The 17,434-nt window shown below is 33.5% G+C and overlaps 1 protein-coding gene across 12 annotated transcripts in view; it reads right to left on the bottom strand.

Moving 5' to 3' along the window:
• Positions 1-17,434, bottom strand: part of Nek1 (NIMA related kinase 1) — a 175,592-nt gene that overhangs the window by 152,941 nt on the left and 5,217 nt on the right. For all 12 annotated transcript variants that reach the window (XR_009227055.1, XM_046447807.1, XM_046447809.2 and 9 more), the window contains 6 exons: positions 14,409-14,557; positions 13,696-13,792; positions 8,054-8,151; positions 3,636-3,719; positions 628-695; positions 407-493 (listed from right to left, as the gene is read on the bottom strand). Coding sequence is in view for 11 of the 12 variants with exons in the window: in XM_046447807.1 (XP_046303763.1) it covers positions 407-493; positions 628-695; positions 3,636-3,719; positions 8,054-8,151; positions 13,696-13,792; positions 14,409-14,525 (551 nt within the window). In the remaining variant the exon portion in view is untranslated. The remainder of the gene's footprint in view (positions 1-406; positions 494-627; positions 696-3,635; positions 3,720-8,053; positions 8,152-13,695; positions 13,793-14,408; positions 14,558-17,434) is intronic.

The raw sequence follows: 17,434 nt of genomic DNA, 5'->3' as shown, positions 1-17,434 counted from the left end.
GTCATAATTCAGATCAGTGATTATGGATATAGGCACCAGATAGTTTTGATACTGGCCCCACCACTTAGTAGACTGAGTAAATTCAAAGAAGTTAGTCTATCTCTCAGAACTTGTTTTTTTTTAATACAGAAAGCATTTAAAACAATATCTGACATATAGAATGTGTTCAACAAAACTTAGCTATAATTCAATAGGAACTGACTATTGAGAACATTCTATTTCCAATTATAACTTAAGTAATAAAGTGATTCTACCTATAGTTCCTTTTTTTACAATTTCCTTCATCATATGTGTGTGTGTGTATATTTACATATGTATGTTATTGATTTTAGAATAAATCTCAAGGTTAACAAATAGAGTATAACAGAAAAATTTAAAGGAAAGATAGCATATCATTTTAAAATACCTTTTATTATTATAAGGTTTGTTTTCACAGATTTCAGGTGACAGATAGTATGGAGTTCCTATGCAAGTTCGAGCCAGCTCTACAGTACTAGAACAACAACAAAAATCATAGAAGAAACTTAAGATGTTAAAGACATAATAAATTTCCATATATACATAATCATTGATTGAAGTTTCACTGAAGATATTATATCAAAACAAAGTTGAAAATTGATCTGTTACCTATTGAGAACTCTAGCAATTCCAAAATCCCCAAGTTGTACTGTTCCATCTTTGGTTAGAAATATGTTCTGTGAAAGAAAGAAAAAAAAAAAACACCCAAATATTGTTACAGTCCAGTTCATTGTCTGAGTCAACAACGTTTTTCATAAAAATTAAGCCAGTAAAAAAAAAAAAAGCTTGAATAACTAAATTTTAACATGTAAAAGAACAAATGTAGTCCCCTACCTCATACTGTACACAAAATTAATTCCAAGTGGACTCTAGACATATAAAAACAAAAAATATAAAACTCCCAGAGAAAAATATAGGAGTAAAATTTAATTGGGATAGGCAATGGTTTCATACACAATACCAAAAGCACTAGCAAAAAAAAAGAAAAATAAATTGGATTTCATCAAAACTAAAACCTTTTGTGCATCAAAGGACACCATCAAGAAAGTGAACAGACAACCCACAGAATGGGAGAAATGAACTTGCACATTACATATCTGAAAAGAACCCTTAAAGTCAGCAACAAAACGACCAAAAAAAATCCTATTTAAAAATAGGCAAAGACAAATATTTAAATAAAATGTTCCATTTAAATAAAATGTAACATATATAAACCCATAGAGACAGAAAATAAGATTCATGATTGCCAGGATCTAGATGGAAAAGAAATGAGTTGTGACAACTAACTGGTATAGTTTCTCTTTGGAGTCATAAAAATGTTTGGGAATTAGAGACTGGTGATGGTTTCAAAACTCCATGAATATATTAAAAATCATTAAACTGTACACTTGAAATGAGTGAATTTTATGATATGTAAAATACACATACCCCTGGAAACACCCCACCCACCAAAAACCTGCCTAAAAATTCAAACTAGTCTAAATGTAACCAGTCAGCCTTAAGAGTTTCCAGTAATTTAACCAACTATTTTGCATTCATAAATACAGAATTCTAATGTTTGGTAACAGAAATTTCGTTCTTTTGGGGGGCAGGGTGTTTGACCAGGGATTGAACACAGGGTCGGACACTGAGCCACATCTATAGCCCTATTTTGTATTTTATTTAAAGACAGGATCTCACTGACTTGCTCAGTGCAATTTTGCTGAGGCTGCTTTGAAGGTGTGGTCCTCCTGCCTGAGCCTCCCAAGCTGCTGGCATTACAGGCATGTGCCACCAAGCCTGGCATTTTCCAGAGGAAACATTCTCCTATCAAAAATGTAGAGCATTGCCAGGCGTGGTGGTGCACGCCTGTAATACTAGAGACTAGGGAGGATCACTGAATTCAACCCTGTCTCTAAATAAAATGCAAAAAAGGGTTGGGGATGTGGCTCAGTGGTTTAGCATCCTGTGAGGATGGCCTTAGGCCTGAGCTTAAACAACTCCATTTTAAAAACTCCAGTTTAAAACCTGCAGTCTCACCAGGCACATCCAATAGATCCCTCCAGAATGGCCTCAAACAAGTTACTTCCCCTCACCCTGATAAACAGAGTAAAGCCTCTGGCAGGCTGTCCTTGCCTGATAAGAGGGAAAGGTGAGAAGATCAGGGTGGCGACCACCAGACCAGATGACCCCCGGGGTAAATGATGTCATGGAGAAATCAGATGGTAGCTGATAAGGATTGAAAGCGGGGGTCAAAAGCCCCCAAACTTAGTATAAATAATAGAGCTAATGAACAGGGATTCAGCCAGGCGAAACAAGGAGCACTCGAGCTGGAGGCCTGATGAGGACCTGATATCCCATCACTTGTCATCATTTCCTGATCCTCTGTGTGATCCTCACTGCTCTCAAACTCTACTGCCTTGTCTGGACCCTGGTGAGAGCTGCAACTTCTCCTACAACCCCCTCCTCAACCAGTAGTCCACTCCACTCCAGGAAAAACCTGCCTTGGTTCCGGACCTGATCACTGCAGTGTGCATCTGCTGGACGTAAAGCCTAAGGCTTAAGACTTTTGATCTGACATTTGAACTTTAGCATGCAGAGGGAATATCTATCATTAGCCTGTCATGATTAAGTGTGTTTTACAGTGCTTAGAATTAATCTAGAATTGTTTGCTGTGAATTAATTAATCCAGAATTGTTTACTGTGAGTTGAATATGTCTACTGAAGTGCCTAGCATTAAGGATTGCTGTTTTCTTGATTAAGAACCTATAGAGTGAAATTGTATTGACTACTTTGAAGGGATAAAGCACTGAAAGGGGCAGAAGCGCATGGACATTCTTTATTTCTCCCCTCGACTGCATATGTCACAATTCTACCCCCTCACGACACATTCCTGGGTTCAATTCCCAGTATCAAAAAAAAAAAAAAAATACAGCATTAATGAAAGAAAAGTGAGCCTCACCAATGTACAACACTGTGAAGTTTCATAATAGGAACAAACAGAACATCCTAAAATCTTTCAGAGAAAAGAAATAAGGATAAGAAATTATAATGGCTTTAAATTCCTGAAAGCAAAAAGCCAGAAACCAAATAAAAACCAAAATTTTATAGGAAAACAATTCCCTACCCAGATTCTTTGTTTGTTTTTTTGTTTTGGTTCTACCCAAAGCCACACTCTCAACTCTTTTTATTTTTAGAGATAGAGTCTCACTAAAATGCTGACGCTGGCCTTGAATTAGCAGTCCTCTTGGTTCAGCCTCCTGAGTTGTTGGAATTATAGGAGAGTGCCACCATCATGCCCAGTCTCTTAATTGGAAGTTTATTCCATTAATGAGAAATAGAATAAAGTAATCTTCAGACATGCAAAATCTCAAAAATTCTACCTCCCATACATTCATTTTTGATTGTGTTCCATCATGGGGAGAGAGGAAATCAAAGAGAGAAAGATATGAAAAGGAAGCAGGCGATCTAACAGAGGATTATTAACCCCAAAAGAGGATTTCTAGAAATAGATTGAAGAAGGAACAATGAAGAAAGACAGATAACACAATGCACATTGAACAGGGTTCAAAATCAAGCTCAATACATGTTCCATGTCCTTATCCATTCAGAACTTACTAGTGACAGAATAAACATACCTGTGATTTTATGTCTCGATGAAGAATTTTTCTATCATGTACATGTTTCAGAGCCAAACATATCTGTACAAACCAGTCCAAAATCTAGGAAGAAAAATCAGATCTGTTATATCTTTTAAAAGTTACATATCATGGTATCTTTCCTTGATCATTGAAAGGATTCAGGAACATATGGGGTTAAGGAAAACTAAGTTGCTAAAAAAAAAAATTGGGGGCTACAATTTCTTTTTATTTTTATTTTATAAACACTAACATTAAGTAGATATTCAAGTAAACTGACTTACAGAATGTGCAAGAACACATACCAAATCTTAAATGAAAGAGATACTATTGAAGCATCTCATAAGTCAAAGTATGGGAAAAAACTTGAGTGAAAAATGTAATTTATATTTTATAATAGTATGAAGATAGGTGACTTTTCTTCATTTTTTCTATAATGCTTTTTTCAATATAAACAAAAATCACACACAAAAAAAAATAAGGCTAGAAAATGGGAAGACATCTCTTACTTTTCCTTTCCCCTTATTCACCATGTGTATATAGCCTTTGGGGCTAGCAATTTGGAAGTTTCAAAGGGCTTAATTTCTACCTCGCTCCTAACACCAAAATAATTCCAAGATAATGGCATTTTTAAAAAATACTTGTTTTAATTGTAGTTGGACACAATACCTTTATTTTATTCATCCATTTTTACGTGGTGCTGAGGATCAAACCCAGCACCTCGAACGTGCTAGGTGAGCGCTCTACCACTGAGCTACAACTCCAGCCCCCTAAATGACATTTAAAAAATTTTTTCTTTTAGTTGTAGGTAGCCACAATACCTTTGTTTATTTATTTATTTTTATGTGGTGCTGAGGATCAAACCTAGTGTCTCACAAGCATTCTTCCACTGAGCCACAACCCCAGCGGCAAAGTCAATGGCATTTTTAAACATGAAAATCAAACTGATAAAAGAAAACATAGAAATATGATATATCAAGAAATTTGTAATGTTTTGAACAACCAACAATAAAAAATTAAAAAAAAAAAAGAAAACATAGGCTAATTTTTTATAATCTTTGAAGCAGGACTTCCAAAATATGACAGAAAACTATTAACAGCATAACATAAAGACTGATAAAGTTGACTACATAAAACTTAAAACATCTGCATGGCAAAATATATAATCAAATTCAGTAATAATTATTAAAAAATACTGCAGCATGGGCTGGGGTTGTGGCTCAGTGGTAGAGAGCTTGCCTAGCATGGGTGAGGAACTGGGTTCGATCCCCAGCACCACATAAAAATAAACATATAAGAAGCCAATTTGGAAAGCAGTATGGAGATTCCTTGGAAAGCTGGGAATGGAACCACCATTTGACCCAGCTATTCCTCTTCTTGGACTACACCCAAAAGACCTAAAAACATCATACTACAGGGACAAAGCCACATCAGTGTTTATAGCAGCACAATTTACAATAGCTAGACTGTGGAGCCACCCTAGATGCCCTTCAATGGATGAATGGATCAAAAAAAAATGTGGCATATATACACAATGGAATATTACTCAGCACTAAAAAATAATAAGATCATGGCATTTGCAGGGAAATGGATGGCATTAGAGCAGATTATGCTAAGTGAAGTTGGCCAATCACAAAAAAACAAATGCCGAATGTTTCCTCTGATATAAGGGGGGTGACTCAAAATGGGGAAGAGAGGAAGAGCATGGGAAGAAGATTACCTCTACATAGGGAAGAGGGGTGGGAGGGAAAGGGAGGGAGAAAGGGAATTGCATGGATGGTGGAAGGAGACCCAAACTGTTATACAAAATACATGTATAAAGATGTGAGAAAAAAAAAGAATAGTGTTACCCTAGATTAGGTAGAGAGAAGTGATGGGAGGGGTTGGGAGGGGCTGGGGAGATAAGAAGGATAGTAGAATGAAACAGACATTATTATTACTGTGTGTATATATGTGAATGCATGACCAATGTGATTCTGCAACCTGTATACTCAGAAAAATCATATCCCATCTGATTCAAATGTATGCTATTTCAAGGTCATTGTACTGTCATGTGTAACTAATTAAAACAAAACAAAAAAAATAAACAAATAAAATAAAGGTATTGTGTCCATCTACATCTAAAAAAAAAGGATAAAAAAAAAACTGTAGCATAATTGACAGATTGCTGATTCTCCATTACGTAAAAGTTCTTCCAAATCACTGAGAAAAATACTGACAGCCAAAATAAAAAGTGGATAAAAGACTGGAAAGGCAAACACAAAGGGAAAAAAGCTCAATAAAAACCTACATAAAATACTAAATCCCCTTCAAATTGAAAATAACAAGGTATCATTTTAACCGAACTTGAAATAATATATAATATCAGTCAGATATAGGAAAATAAGTCTTTTTATGCCCCACTTATGAGAAATTTAATTCTAATCACTTCAAATCAAATTTTAGATTCACATACCATTTTAAATGCAAGTTAAATAAATAATTGCAATTTCAAATTTATTCTACAGATATAGTGTCAGAAATACCAAAATACATGCATAAGAATGTTTGTTATAGCACTATTAGATCCAAAAATATTTTAAATAACAGGCCACAAAGGAGTGTGAAATACATTGTGATACATATACTAGAAATATTCTGCATCCATTGAAAAGAATGAAGCAACCAGACGAGGTGGCACATGCCTGGAATTGCAGTGGTTTTGGAGGCTGAGGCAGGAGGATTGTGAGTTCAAAGCCAGTCTTAGCAAAAGTGAGACACTAAGCAACTCAGCAAAACCCTGTCTCTAAATAAAATACAAAAAATAGGGCTGAGGATTGTGGCTCAGTGGTTAAGTGCCCCTAGTTCAATCCCTGGTACCCACCCTCCACAAAAAAAAAGAATGAAGTACATTTATGTATACTGTTTATATAGTGTTAACTAAAAAGAGTTGCAGAATATATAGTATACAAGATGCATAGTATACTCCTATATTTATAGCACATACTTGAGCTCTATGTGATTATAATTTTGTGTGTGTGTGTGTGTGTGTGTAGGAAGGAAAGAAGGAATAAAGATAGGAAACAGAAGGACAGCTACCAACCAGAAAACAGGGTTTACCTCAGGAAAGTGGATTTGCAGAGAATTAAATAAAATGTAACAAGCTTTACTTGTTCAAATTTATAGACATGCAAGTAAAATCTGGTGGAAGATATTATGTTTTGTTTCCTAGCCTTGGAACAAATAATAAATAGTTTTTAAAAACCCAATCCAAGATTCCTTATGAAAATTTCTAGACAAAAATAAATTCTGTGGCCTTAATAGCTATTTGATACGATAAGACTCTAAGTTTTCAGAGCAAATTCAATTAAAATTAAGAAGGGGTGATAATGAGAGATGAATGGAAGGAATTTAGAGAAGGAAAAGACCACAGAAAATAAAGAATATTTAAAGAAGTTGGGACTTGAACTGAACTGGAAAAAAATAAAGGCAGCTTATTAATAACAAAGAGTTAGGGGAAAAAACATTACCAAAATAAAATAAGTAATCAGAACAACTATAAAGACAATGAGATAGATATATAAACATACAGCTTAGTGGCTAACACAAAGTACCTGCTCAATAAATACCTCCTAAATTAAACAAAAGAGGTGGAGATTTAGGGAATAATAGAAAAAAAAAATAAAGCTACTTAGATAGGGTAGGGCTATTGATCTTGGAAATCAAAACAGAGATTAGATTTAACAGTTGCCAATGCAAGCCTTACAGAGCTAGAGTTATGTAGCAAAGCTACCTGTTAGGGAAGATTTGATCTGGCAGCAGTAAACCATATTGTTGGGACCCTGAAGAATTAAACACTTAAAATGAATAATTAAGTTATATACATATAGTCAGGTGTGGTAGCAGGTACTTTTAATCCCAGCTACTCGGGAAACTGAATCAAGAGGATCACAAGTTTTAGGCTGGCCTGAACAACTCAGCAAGACGATGTCTCAAAATAAAAAATAAACAGGACTGGGGATGTATTAAGGGGTAGAGTGCTCACCTGGCATGTGCGAGGCCCTGGGTTCAATGCTCAGTTAACACAAAGAAGAAAAAAAATATACAAATATATATACACACATAGGATACACGTAAATATACATAATACACATAGGATATAACACATTAACATATAAAAATATATTGTTACAGAACTAGAAAAGAGATAGAGAACTATACAAAAGTGGGAGTTAAATAGTCAGAAATGTGCCAAAGGTATTGAATATACCAGACTGCCCTAGTTATTACAATTAGCATTTGTAGTTAGAAATAGATACACACATAAATAACCAAACAGCTCATTTTTGAGCTATTTCTCAAAAATAGGGTCAGATATAGGAAAATAAGTCTTTTTATGCCCCATTTATGAGAAATTAAGCTCCTACATACTCACTTACCTGATCTTCTTGAAACAAAATGCCTTTCTGAGCATTTATCCGCTTAAACAGATCTCCTCCTTCACAGTAATCCATCACTATGTAGAGAGAGCCATTTTCTACAAAGTAAAACATTATTCCATTTTTTAAAATTTATATCAATTGCCTAACTAACTTAAAAGTACTTAAAAATTTACTAAAAAGCAGCCACTAAGCAAAAAGTGCAGAACCACACTCACAAGAATTAAGGTGCAAGTTTCAGGTACACTGTTATAAAGACTGTATAATGACAAGTTATGTGCACTCAATCATGTTTTGTTTTTTTCTTTTAAATCCAAGAACACACTATCCTATTGAAGAAAGGTGTTCACATTAACTTTAACATCTCTGGAATACAGATAAAATGCAGAGATACTTGATTTCATTCAATAATGAATAAAATAAGCTTCTGAAATATCATATGCAAAATCATACTTTTCTACCTATTTGTCAGATATGAGTTATCTTAGTTTCCAAATGACCATTAATTTTCAGTTTTGTGTTACCCACTTGAATCAATTACTTATAAAATAAATGTGATAATATATATTGTGATAAAATCTGAAGAGCTTTCTTATATTTCATTCTCTTTAAAAAAACAGTGTGTAACTTGTGAATGAACATGAAGAAGAGGCACTGCCTTATTTACCTTTATATCCTGATTCACAGAGAAAGAGACTTCCATGTCTCTTCCGTGGTGGAAGGGACTAGAAACACTTTTTTTTTTTTTTTTTTTGGTACCAGGGATTGAACTCAGGGACGCTTGACCACTGAGCCACATCCACAGCCCTATTTTGTATTTTATTTAGAGACAGGATCTCATTGAGTTGTTTAGCATCTCGCTCTTACTGAGGCTGGCTTTGTACCATCTCAGCCTCCCAAGCTGCTGGGATTACAGGCCTGTGCAATCATACCCAGCTTAGAGAAACATTTTTAATCTTTCTTTGCGCTCCTATGTGGCCAATATCATTTCTAACATTTATTGAACCACTACTCACTAGTGCAACTATCATAATTCAAAGTAGAGTTTCCCACTTCTCATTTCCTTACCATCTGTTATGGCTTTATTCTTAGTAATATTTATTTGTGGTGGTGTGTTCATGCTCCTATATCATATTTTGCTACACTGCTTAAAATACACTATTAGAATTGAGAACTTGTAACTGGGCATGGTGGAATATGCCTATAATCCCAGCAGTTTAGGAGGCTGAGGCAGAAGGATCGTGAGTTCAAAGCCAGCCTCAGCAACTTAGCAAGACCCTGTCTTGAAATAAAATATAAAAAAGGGCTGGGGATGTGGCTCAGTGGTTAAGTTCAATCCCTGGTACCAAAAAAAAAAAAAAAAATTGAAAACTTATTTCATTAAGCTAACTAAGAATGTAGTTCTTTATGACACAGCTCTTTATGACTGATATGGAAAGATCATACAAATATACATGTGAGAAATTACAATTCGAAAAACAAAATTGTACACTTCAGTATTTCATATACGTGCGTATATAATACGTATATGTGATATTACTATTTATAAAACATAACAAAAAGCAAAAATTACAAATAGTATGTTATCATTTATATGCTTAGATTATTTCTGGAAAGAAACATAAGGCAGTGGTAACAGTGTTAACTCCAAGAAAAGAACAAAAGTATGCCAAGGATAGCAAAAGAAGGTAAACCTACTGTTCTGTAACCCCTGAATTTTGTACCATATGTATATGATAGAAGATAAAAACAAAAAAAATATGTGTAGGGGGTGTTAATAGGACCTGAGAGAGGGATGGAGAAGCAATCCTCCCTTTAAAGGAATGGAGCTTTAATATATGAACTCAGTAATATATTCTGCCACTAGATATTATTTATTTTTTAGATTAATACTTATTTTAAATGTAAGTTTAACAGAACTGTCTTCTCTGTAAAGCAAATAATAATCTATTCTTTATTCCAACATCTTACCACCAACTATTTACCAGGCATTTTGCTAGGTATATACAAATACAAGATACTACCCTTATCACCAATAAACTTGTACAGTAATAAAGGCCCTCCCCAAAGTCAAAACAACAATTCCACCTAGAAATGGCTTAGAGTTATAGTCACAAGGCCAAAAGGCTATATAAATCAAATGATAAAACCCCAATGAATGTTAGAGAAAAATGGTAATGGGGAGTGATTTATAATCAGTAAAGCATGTACTCTTGGTTGGCTAACCCAATAGCCAATTAGAGCACTCTTTTCCCTTCACCACTCCTCAATTTAGAAGCTAAAAAAAGCCAGATGTTTTAGCTCCCGTTTCCCATCACAATTAGAGGTAGTCATATGACTCAGTTTGGGTAGTAAAATCAAAAGTAATTCTGAAAAGTGGCTTCTGAGAACGCATTTTTCTGATTAAGGAACAGACTCAAGATGTGCTGCTGTTGCTACCATTTTCTCTTCTTTTGGCCTTGGATACAGACATGTGCCTAAAATTGCAAATGCTATCTTGGGACAAGAAAGCATGAAGCTGAAAAACTTATATACTAAGGATGGCAGAGTAGAATGTCAGAGCCTGGATTATAGTAACACAGATGAGCTGCCATGCCAAAGGTCTGCTTATCTTAAGACTTGTTAACTGAGACAAAATCTTTCTCACTTAAGCCAACAGTGGTCAGATTTTTCTATTACCTGCAGCCAAAAGTAATCCAAATTTAACTCCTATTGAGAAGTCTTTTTTTCAAGTTAATTAGATATTGGCAGCAGCAATGGGGAACAAGTAAAATGCCAACCTCTATATCAATATGAGATTGGCATGCTTGCAAAAAGATATAAAAACTAGAAATGAGAACTCAAACAAGATGATAAAGACAAAAAATAAAAGCAATTAGAAGACAGTCAAAGACAACCAAAACCAGAAAATTATATATTAATAATGGAAGCAGAAAGTCAAAAAACTATACCATATATAAACATACACTCAAATATCTGGTCATACAAAGCAATCCCCCATTTTCCCCATCATAAGATCAAAATTTTTTACTTATATGCATTTATAAATGGAAGGAAATCAGATGAAACAGTCGAATGCCTATAATAATTAAAATTAAAATCTATCATACATTTATATTTTAAATTATATACACACACACAAATAGTCTTCTACCCACTCTCAAGGTTTTATCAAATAATTTCATCCAAACTATTCCAGTTTATTTTCAAATCAATGCCTTTTACTGATTCACCTATCCATTTTTCCAGTCCATATGATTTGCACTTAACTGAAAAAAAGAGAAATTTTTAATGGAATTTCTTCTCATGCACTAATTCCCAGGTGCATAATATTGGGATTTTTAAATAAATCATTCCCGGGATAGTATGGTAGCTCAATGGCAGAGTGTGTACTTAGTATACACACACAAATCAAGAAGGCTGTAGGTGTGATTGTCATAACATTCCATATTCCCTTGTAAGTAAATTTAAAAGGCTTATTTACAGGACTAGGGTGTAGCTCAGTGGTAGAGTGCCTGCCCAGTATGTGTATTGCCTCTTCATTCAATCCTCAGCACATATTCCCCACCCAAACACACATACCAAGGCTTACTTATAATGGTATCTAATATCTCTTGCCCACATCCTGCATAGGTAGCACAAATGGAGTTCCCTTGGTGGAATAGGCTGGCTGAGAAATAAAAGCTAAGAAAAATAGAACGACAAAAAAAAAAACAAAAACCACCCCAACCTAAGGGTTGGGGTGGAGGAGGCAGACCTCCATTTGTAGCCAGTCAGGCAGAAGTTCCAGAGGTCTGGACTTATGAATGGGTCAAAGAGGAGACAATCTCAAGTACTGAGCTCTCACTCTTGAATTGAATGAATCTTTTGAGGTCATAGAAGTTTTTTATATTGATTACAGAGAAAAAAATAAGGTACTTTATTTTTCCTAATACAATATATTTTGCACAGCCATAGAAAATAAAGAATAAACACTGAATTGTTAATAACGCTTATCCCTAGGGAGTAGGAATAAGGATGGAGTTACAAGAATGGAGTACTTAACTTTTAGTCATGCATGTCTATACTTTTTGAATGTTTTTCATGAGCATGTATTCCTTTAAACTTAATAATAAAATCTTAAAGAATGTCATCCCTTTTCAATTATTCAGATGTTTCTATCTGTAGTACTAATATAAATACAAAATATTTGCTGGAAATTTGTCAACACACAGTCAAAACCTTTTAACTTGATTAAAACTGTGGTGCTAAGCTGGATGCCCTGGCTCACACAGGTAATCCCAGCAACTTGGGAGGCTGAGAGTGTGGATTTCAAGTTCAAAGCTTGCCTCAGCAACTAAAAAGGCTCTAAGCAACTCCTTGAGACCTTATCCCAAATTTAAAAATAAAAAAGCCTAGGGAGGGATGGGGTTGTGGCTCAGCAGTAGAGTGCTAGCGTAGCATGTGTGAAGCCCTGAGTTCGATCCTCAGTCCCTCATAAAAGTAAATAAATAAAGGTATTGTGTCCAACTACAACTAAAAAATAAATATTTAAAAAAAAAAAAAGCCTAGGGATGTGGCTCAGTGGTTAAGCACCCTTAAGTTCAACCCCTGGTACCAATAAATAAATAAATTAATTAATTAATTCATTCATTCATTAAAATTGTAGAGCTAAAAGAAAAAAATTAAAAGATAGATGGTGGGGAAAGATAAATACAGGAAATTCAAGGTCCTGAGAAGAATGACTAACATTTTACTCTTTCACATAAGATAAAAATCTTCAATTTACTGTCATCATAAAAGTTAACAATATGATGTGTTAATTTAACAATATTTTTAAAAAGTATCTTTTCATTTAGTAGGTATTAAGTTTATCTAGGAACAAAGTAATTTTAGCTGTAACTCATACTCTGAAACTAGTATGCGATACCACCTTGAACTAGTCATTTCAATTATCTTCTACTTTTAATTTATCTTTATTTTGTAATTTATAGAGATTTATGATAATAATGGGAGTGATAGGACTTTATTGAGTAGGACTTGAATAAACTACTTTGAATTGCCTTTCAAGAAGCTTTGCCCTATCTTACTTCCTACATTATCAAATATAATAGCATATAGTTCCAAAATAGCCATGACAATTACTACATTTTAAGAACTTGAGAAAACTTTCAATATATTTCAATGTTATTATAACAGAATATACTAATACAAAGGGTACTTTCTAAAGATGAGAACATTTTCTCAGTGGTAGTGTTTGTATGTTTAAAAGCAGTTTAGTTTAAAAATATGTTAGGGATGCGGACATCACTCAGTGATAGAGTACTTGCTTAGCTTCCATCTACACCTGGATTCAATCCTTAGTACCATTTTAAAAAACAAAGTTAATTACTGTTTTTGCTTCTTCAAATTCTTGTACTTACTATACTGCTTCGTTTTAAGCAATCACTAATAAACTACCAGGGAGATGGTATGGTGTCAGTATTATCTTAGAATCAAGCTGATATTTATATGCATATGTGCTGAAGCAAAAAAAGATACTCCTTTTTTTTTTTTTTTTGTACCTGAGAATACATTCACAAAATGAATCCTTACAAGGAACATATCCAAAATTATCAATGGCTTAGGACTTATATTGAATTGTCTTGCAAAATTTTTCTGACCTTCAAATGATTCTCTATATTGGACAATATTTGGATGCTTCATGTTTGCCAAGACGGCAACTTCTCTCCTTGATTCTTCCCTTTCTTTACTGGACATCTTAAGTTGGAGAAAAAAAGGAAAATAGTAAATCAAACCATTAGTAAGAGAGCTAATAAAAAAAATATAAATGGCATTAATATAATCCAATCAACAAAACATAGCAAGGAGTTAAAAAGGATGAGCTGCCAGGCCTGGTGGTGCATGCCTGTAATACTAGTGGCTTGAGAGGCTGAGGCAGGAGGATCACGAGTTCAAAGCCAGCTTCAGCAACTTATCAAAGCCCTAAACAACTTAGCTAAATCCTGTTTCAAAATTAAAATATAAAAAGGACTGGGGATGCGGCTCAGTGGTTAAGTGTCCCTGGGTTCAATCCCTGGTACCAAAATAATAAAAATAATAATTGTTTTAAAAATAGAAAGAATGAACTGATTCTATATATAAAAACATTTTAAGATGTTTAAGCTAGATTAAGTTACAGGATAATAAGCATACTTTTCTAAACACAAAAACTCAAGGACATAAAGATCTGACTATTCTAAAATCAGTGGTACTCTTTAGGATTATGGCAGCCTTTTGCTTTAAGGTATATATTGCTATTTTTTTTTCCAAGTCCTCTAATGAGCTCCATGTAACCAAATCACTACTTGTGTAATCGAAGTAAAAATATACTTACTCCTGAGATGCTAATTTCCTTGATAACATATTGTCTGCCATCCTCGGTAGATTCAACAAGAATGGCTTTCCCAAATGAACCTTCTCCGATCTTTTGCACTCTAGCATACTTCTCCATGGTTCTTTTTCTAAGGCATTTTTATAGGTATACTAAAAAGAAGGAAAAAAACAGTTAAAAGAGCACTTATGTTTAATTCAAATTCTAATTCCTTAGGAATTTCCTAATTAAAAAAAAAAGGCTAACATCTTTACTGAAAGTTAATAACTTTTATCTCAGTTTCACTCCTGCAACATAGTTACAACCCAAAAGCCAGACAGTGACATTTCAATTTTGTAAGAATGCTTTGGAATTTCAAATATTTCCATACTTAAAATTATATGCAGAGAACAGCAAACTTTTTCCTACATAAACGACTTAGTAGTGATATTTTATTATATCTAATAAGAATGCAAGCTTAATAAGATACTATCTACCAAAGTTATTTCTTTGCTATTATAAAACAACTTCAGATAAAATTTATGTACATATATTTTAGTGTACTTACAAGGATTTCCCTAGGATAAATTATAAGTTCACAGAATATACACATTTGAAACTTTCAAACATAATGTCATACAAAAATGTCTACCAATTTATATTGTAACTTGCAGTATTTTTGTCATACAAAAATGTCTACCAATTTATATTCTATCTTACCTACCTTCATTAATACTGGCTATTAATTATTAAAATCTGTGAGAGGCAATAAAGGGTAGTAGTTAAAGAGTACTGAAGAGAGATTGTGTGTAAATCTGGCTTTATCACATACTATATGGTCTGAGACAATTGACCTATCTTTACATGTTCATCTATAAAATGTAGATAACCATAGTATGTACTTACAGAACCACTGGGAGGATTAGTTAATATAAGTCATGTACTGAGCACAATGCCTGGCATATGGCAAACACTATGTCACAATTTATTGTTACTCTTGTTTGTTGAAGGAAATGATGTTTCATTTTTATTTGAACGAAATAATGCTTAACTGGTAAACTTAAAAAATTCTTCCACATTTACTGAACATTTGTATTTCTTCTTTTTTGAACTATTCATCTATTTTCTTAATCCATTTTCTACTAAGAGTATTCTTTTTAATAATTTGCAAAAACTCCTAATGTAATCAAATCCTTAGCTATCACAAATGACTTCCTCTTATATCTTATTTATCTTTCGATTTTATTTAAATGTGAAAGCTTATTTTGATGTGAACAAATGTATTAAATTTTTCTTTATATTTCTGCTTTAGATATTATACATACACCCTTACCATACCTAAGTAGTTAAAGTCATCAGTAGCTTCAACAACAGTAATTTCAAGAGAGTGATAATTTCAGGAAAAGCCCAAGTACACTACACTAGATAGTAAAGTTTAAAAAAATAAAAAGTAGTGTGTGGGGGGAATGGGTGGTAGAGATAGGGAGTCATAGAAGCAATAATCAACATAGCCTGCTGGCAAGATTACCTTTAATGTGGACATACATGAATTCACTATATTAATCTGAAACTCCTTCTAAATATTTCAATTACCCAACTTTCTCTCTTCTATTTCCACTTACAGCAAACAAATTTCCAGTGTATGATTCCCTTCTGGGAGAAAATGAGCTTCCCAGGAAACTATTTTAAATTTCTGTGACAGTGTACTATATTTCTTTCTCATTGTAAATTAATAAATTGATGCTGTCATTTCATCCATCAATACTAAATTTGTTTAATTTTATTTTGCTTCTAAAAAAAGAAATAAAATGAAGGTATTGTGTCCACCTACAACTAAAAAAAAAAATTAAAAAAAAAAGAAGACTCAATCTCAATAAATAACAAAATTCATAGTCTAGGCCTATAAAACCAAAGGCTAGAACACAGCCTGTGGTAAAAATTGATGGGTAATTATGCTGTATGAAATTTTGTGGGAGTCTTCCTCTACCTTAGAAAACATAGCCATATTCCATTTTAAATTTCTATAGGAAACAAGAATGTTTTTAGCAACTTTAAGAGAAACAAGAAAAGAAACATTATCATAGACATTAGCATCATCAGTGGGTTAAAGAGGAAAAGTCATTCCAAACATATTAAATTCAAGTTTTATCAACTGGTGTAATATAATGTCTAATGTCTATCTGGGAACCATCCAAAATTTAAATAATTATGTCCCATTATCCCATTTATGGAATACCTAAAAAACTTACACTGAGCAAAAAATATACCACTTATGGTAACTGTGAAATGCACAGTTATGCTTTCAGAGTTCTATTCTTTTGAGAAAACAGATGAAAAACAAGTGATAATATACACTAGTATTATTTGTAATAATAAATTATATAAGCTATAGATTAAGACTTCCAACCTATTTTAACACACCTGTGACAATTTCACTGAAATAGTCATGGAATTAAAAACTTGGGGTTTCATGGGTTAATGATTTCTCCAGGACAGGAAAGTTCAATATGTCACATTACTATGCTACTTAGGAAAATAAAAAAAATCAATATACACTCATCTTAGAAAACTAAATTTCATAAAATAAATTATAATACATACTAATCACATAATAAGATTATTTCACAATCATCACTATCCAGCGACTGCCATGAAAGGAAAAACAAAATCAGTCATTTGGGCCTTTCTTAAAGTTTAGTTGCCAATTACTTTCCAGGGATCACATGAAAACATGGAAGCTCCAAGAGTCCCTAGTATTGCATTCTACTGCCAACTACATTACTGCATCTCTTAGTTATAATTAATTCAGTAAAGCAGAAGAGAATCTACTGCCCCTGGTATTGATAAAAGATAACTCTAACTGCAATCAAAATAATGGCACAAACACAAACATCTGTCCAAGTAATAAAAGACTTGTGGCAGATGAGTTCCAGAATAACTGACACCCTCTCCTTTTTTGTAGTTAACATACATAAGAGGAAATAAAAGGAAAACCATGAAAAAATAGGTTATTTTCAATGTCTTATAACATATTTAATTGAGCTACTTAT

Source organism: Marmota monax, unplaced genomic scaffold (genome assembly GCF_021218885.2).
Source record: "Marmota monax isolate L192 unplaced genomic scaffold, Marmota_monax_Labrador192_F-V1.1 WCK01_AAM20220418_F8-fsc00040, whole genome shotgun sequence".
In the NCBI taxonomy this organism is placed as follows: Eukaryota; Metazoa; Chordata; class Mammalia; order Rodentia; family Sciuridae; genus Marmota; species Marmota monax.
This window is presented reverse-complemented; position numbering and strand designations above follow the sequence as displayed.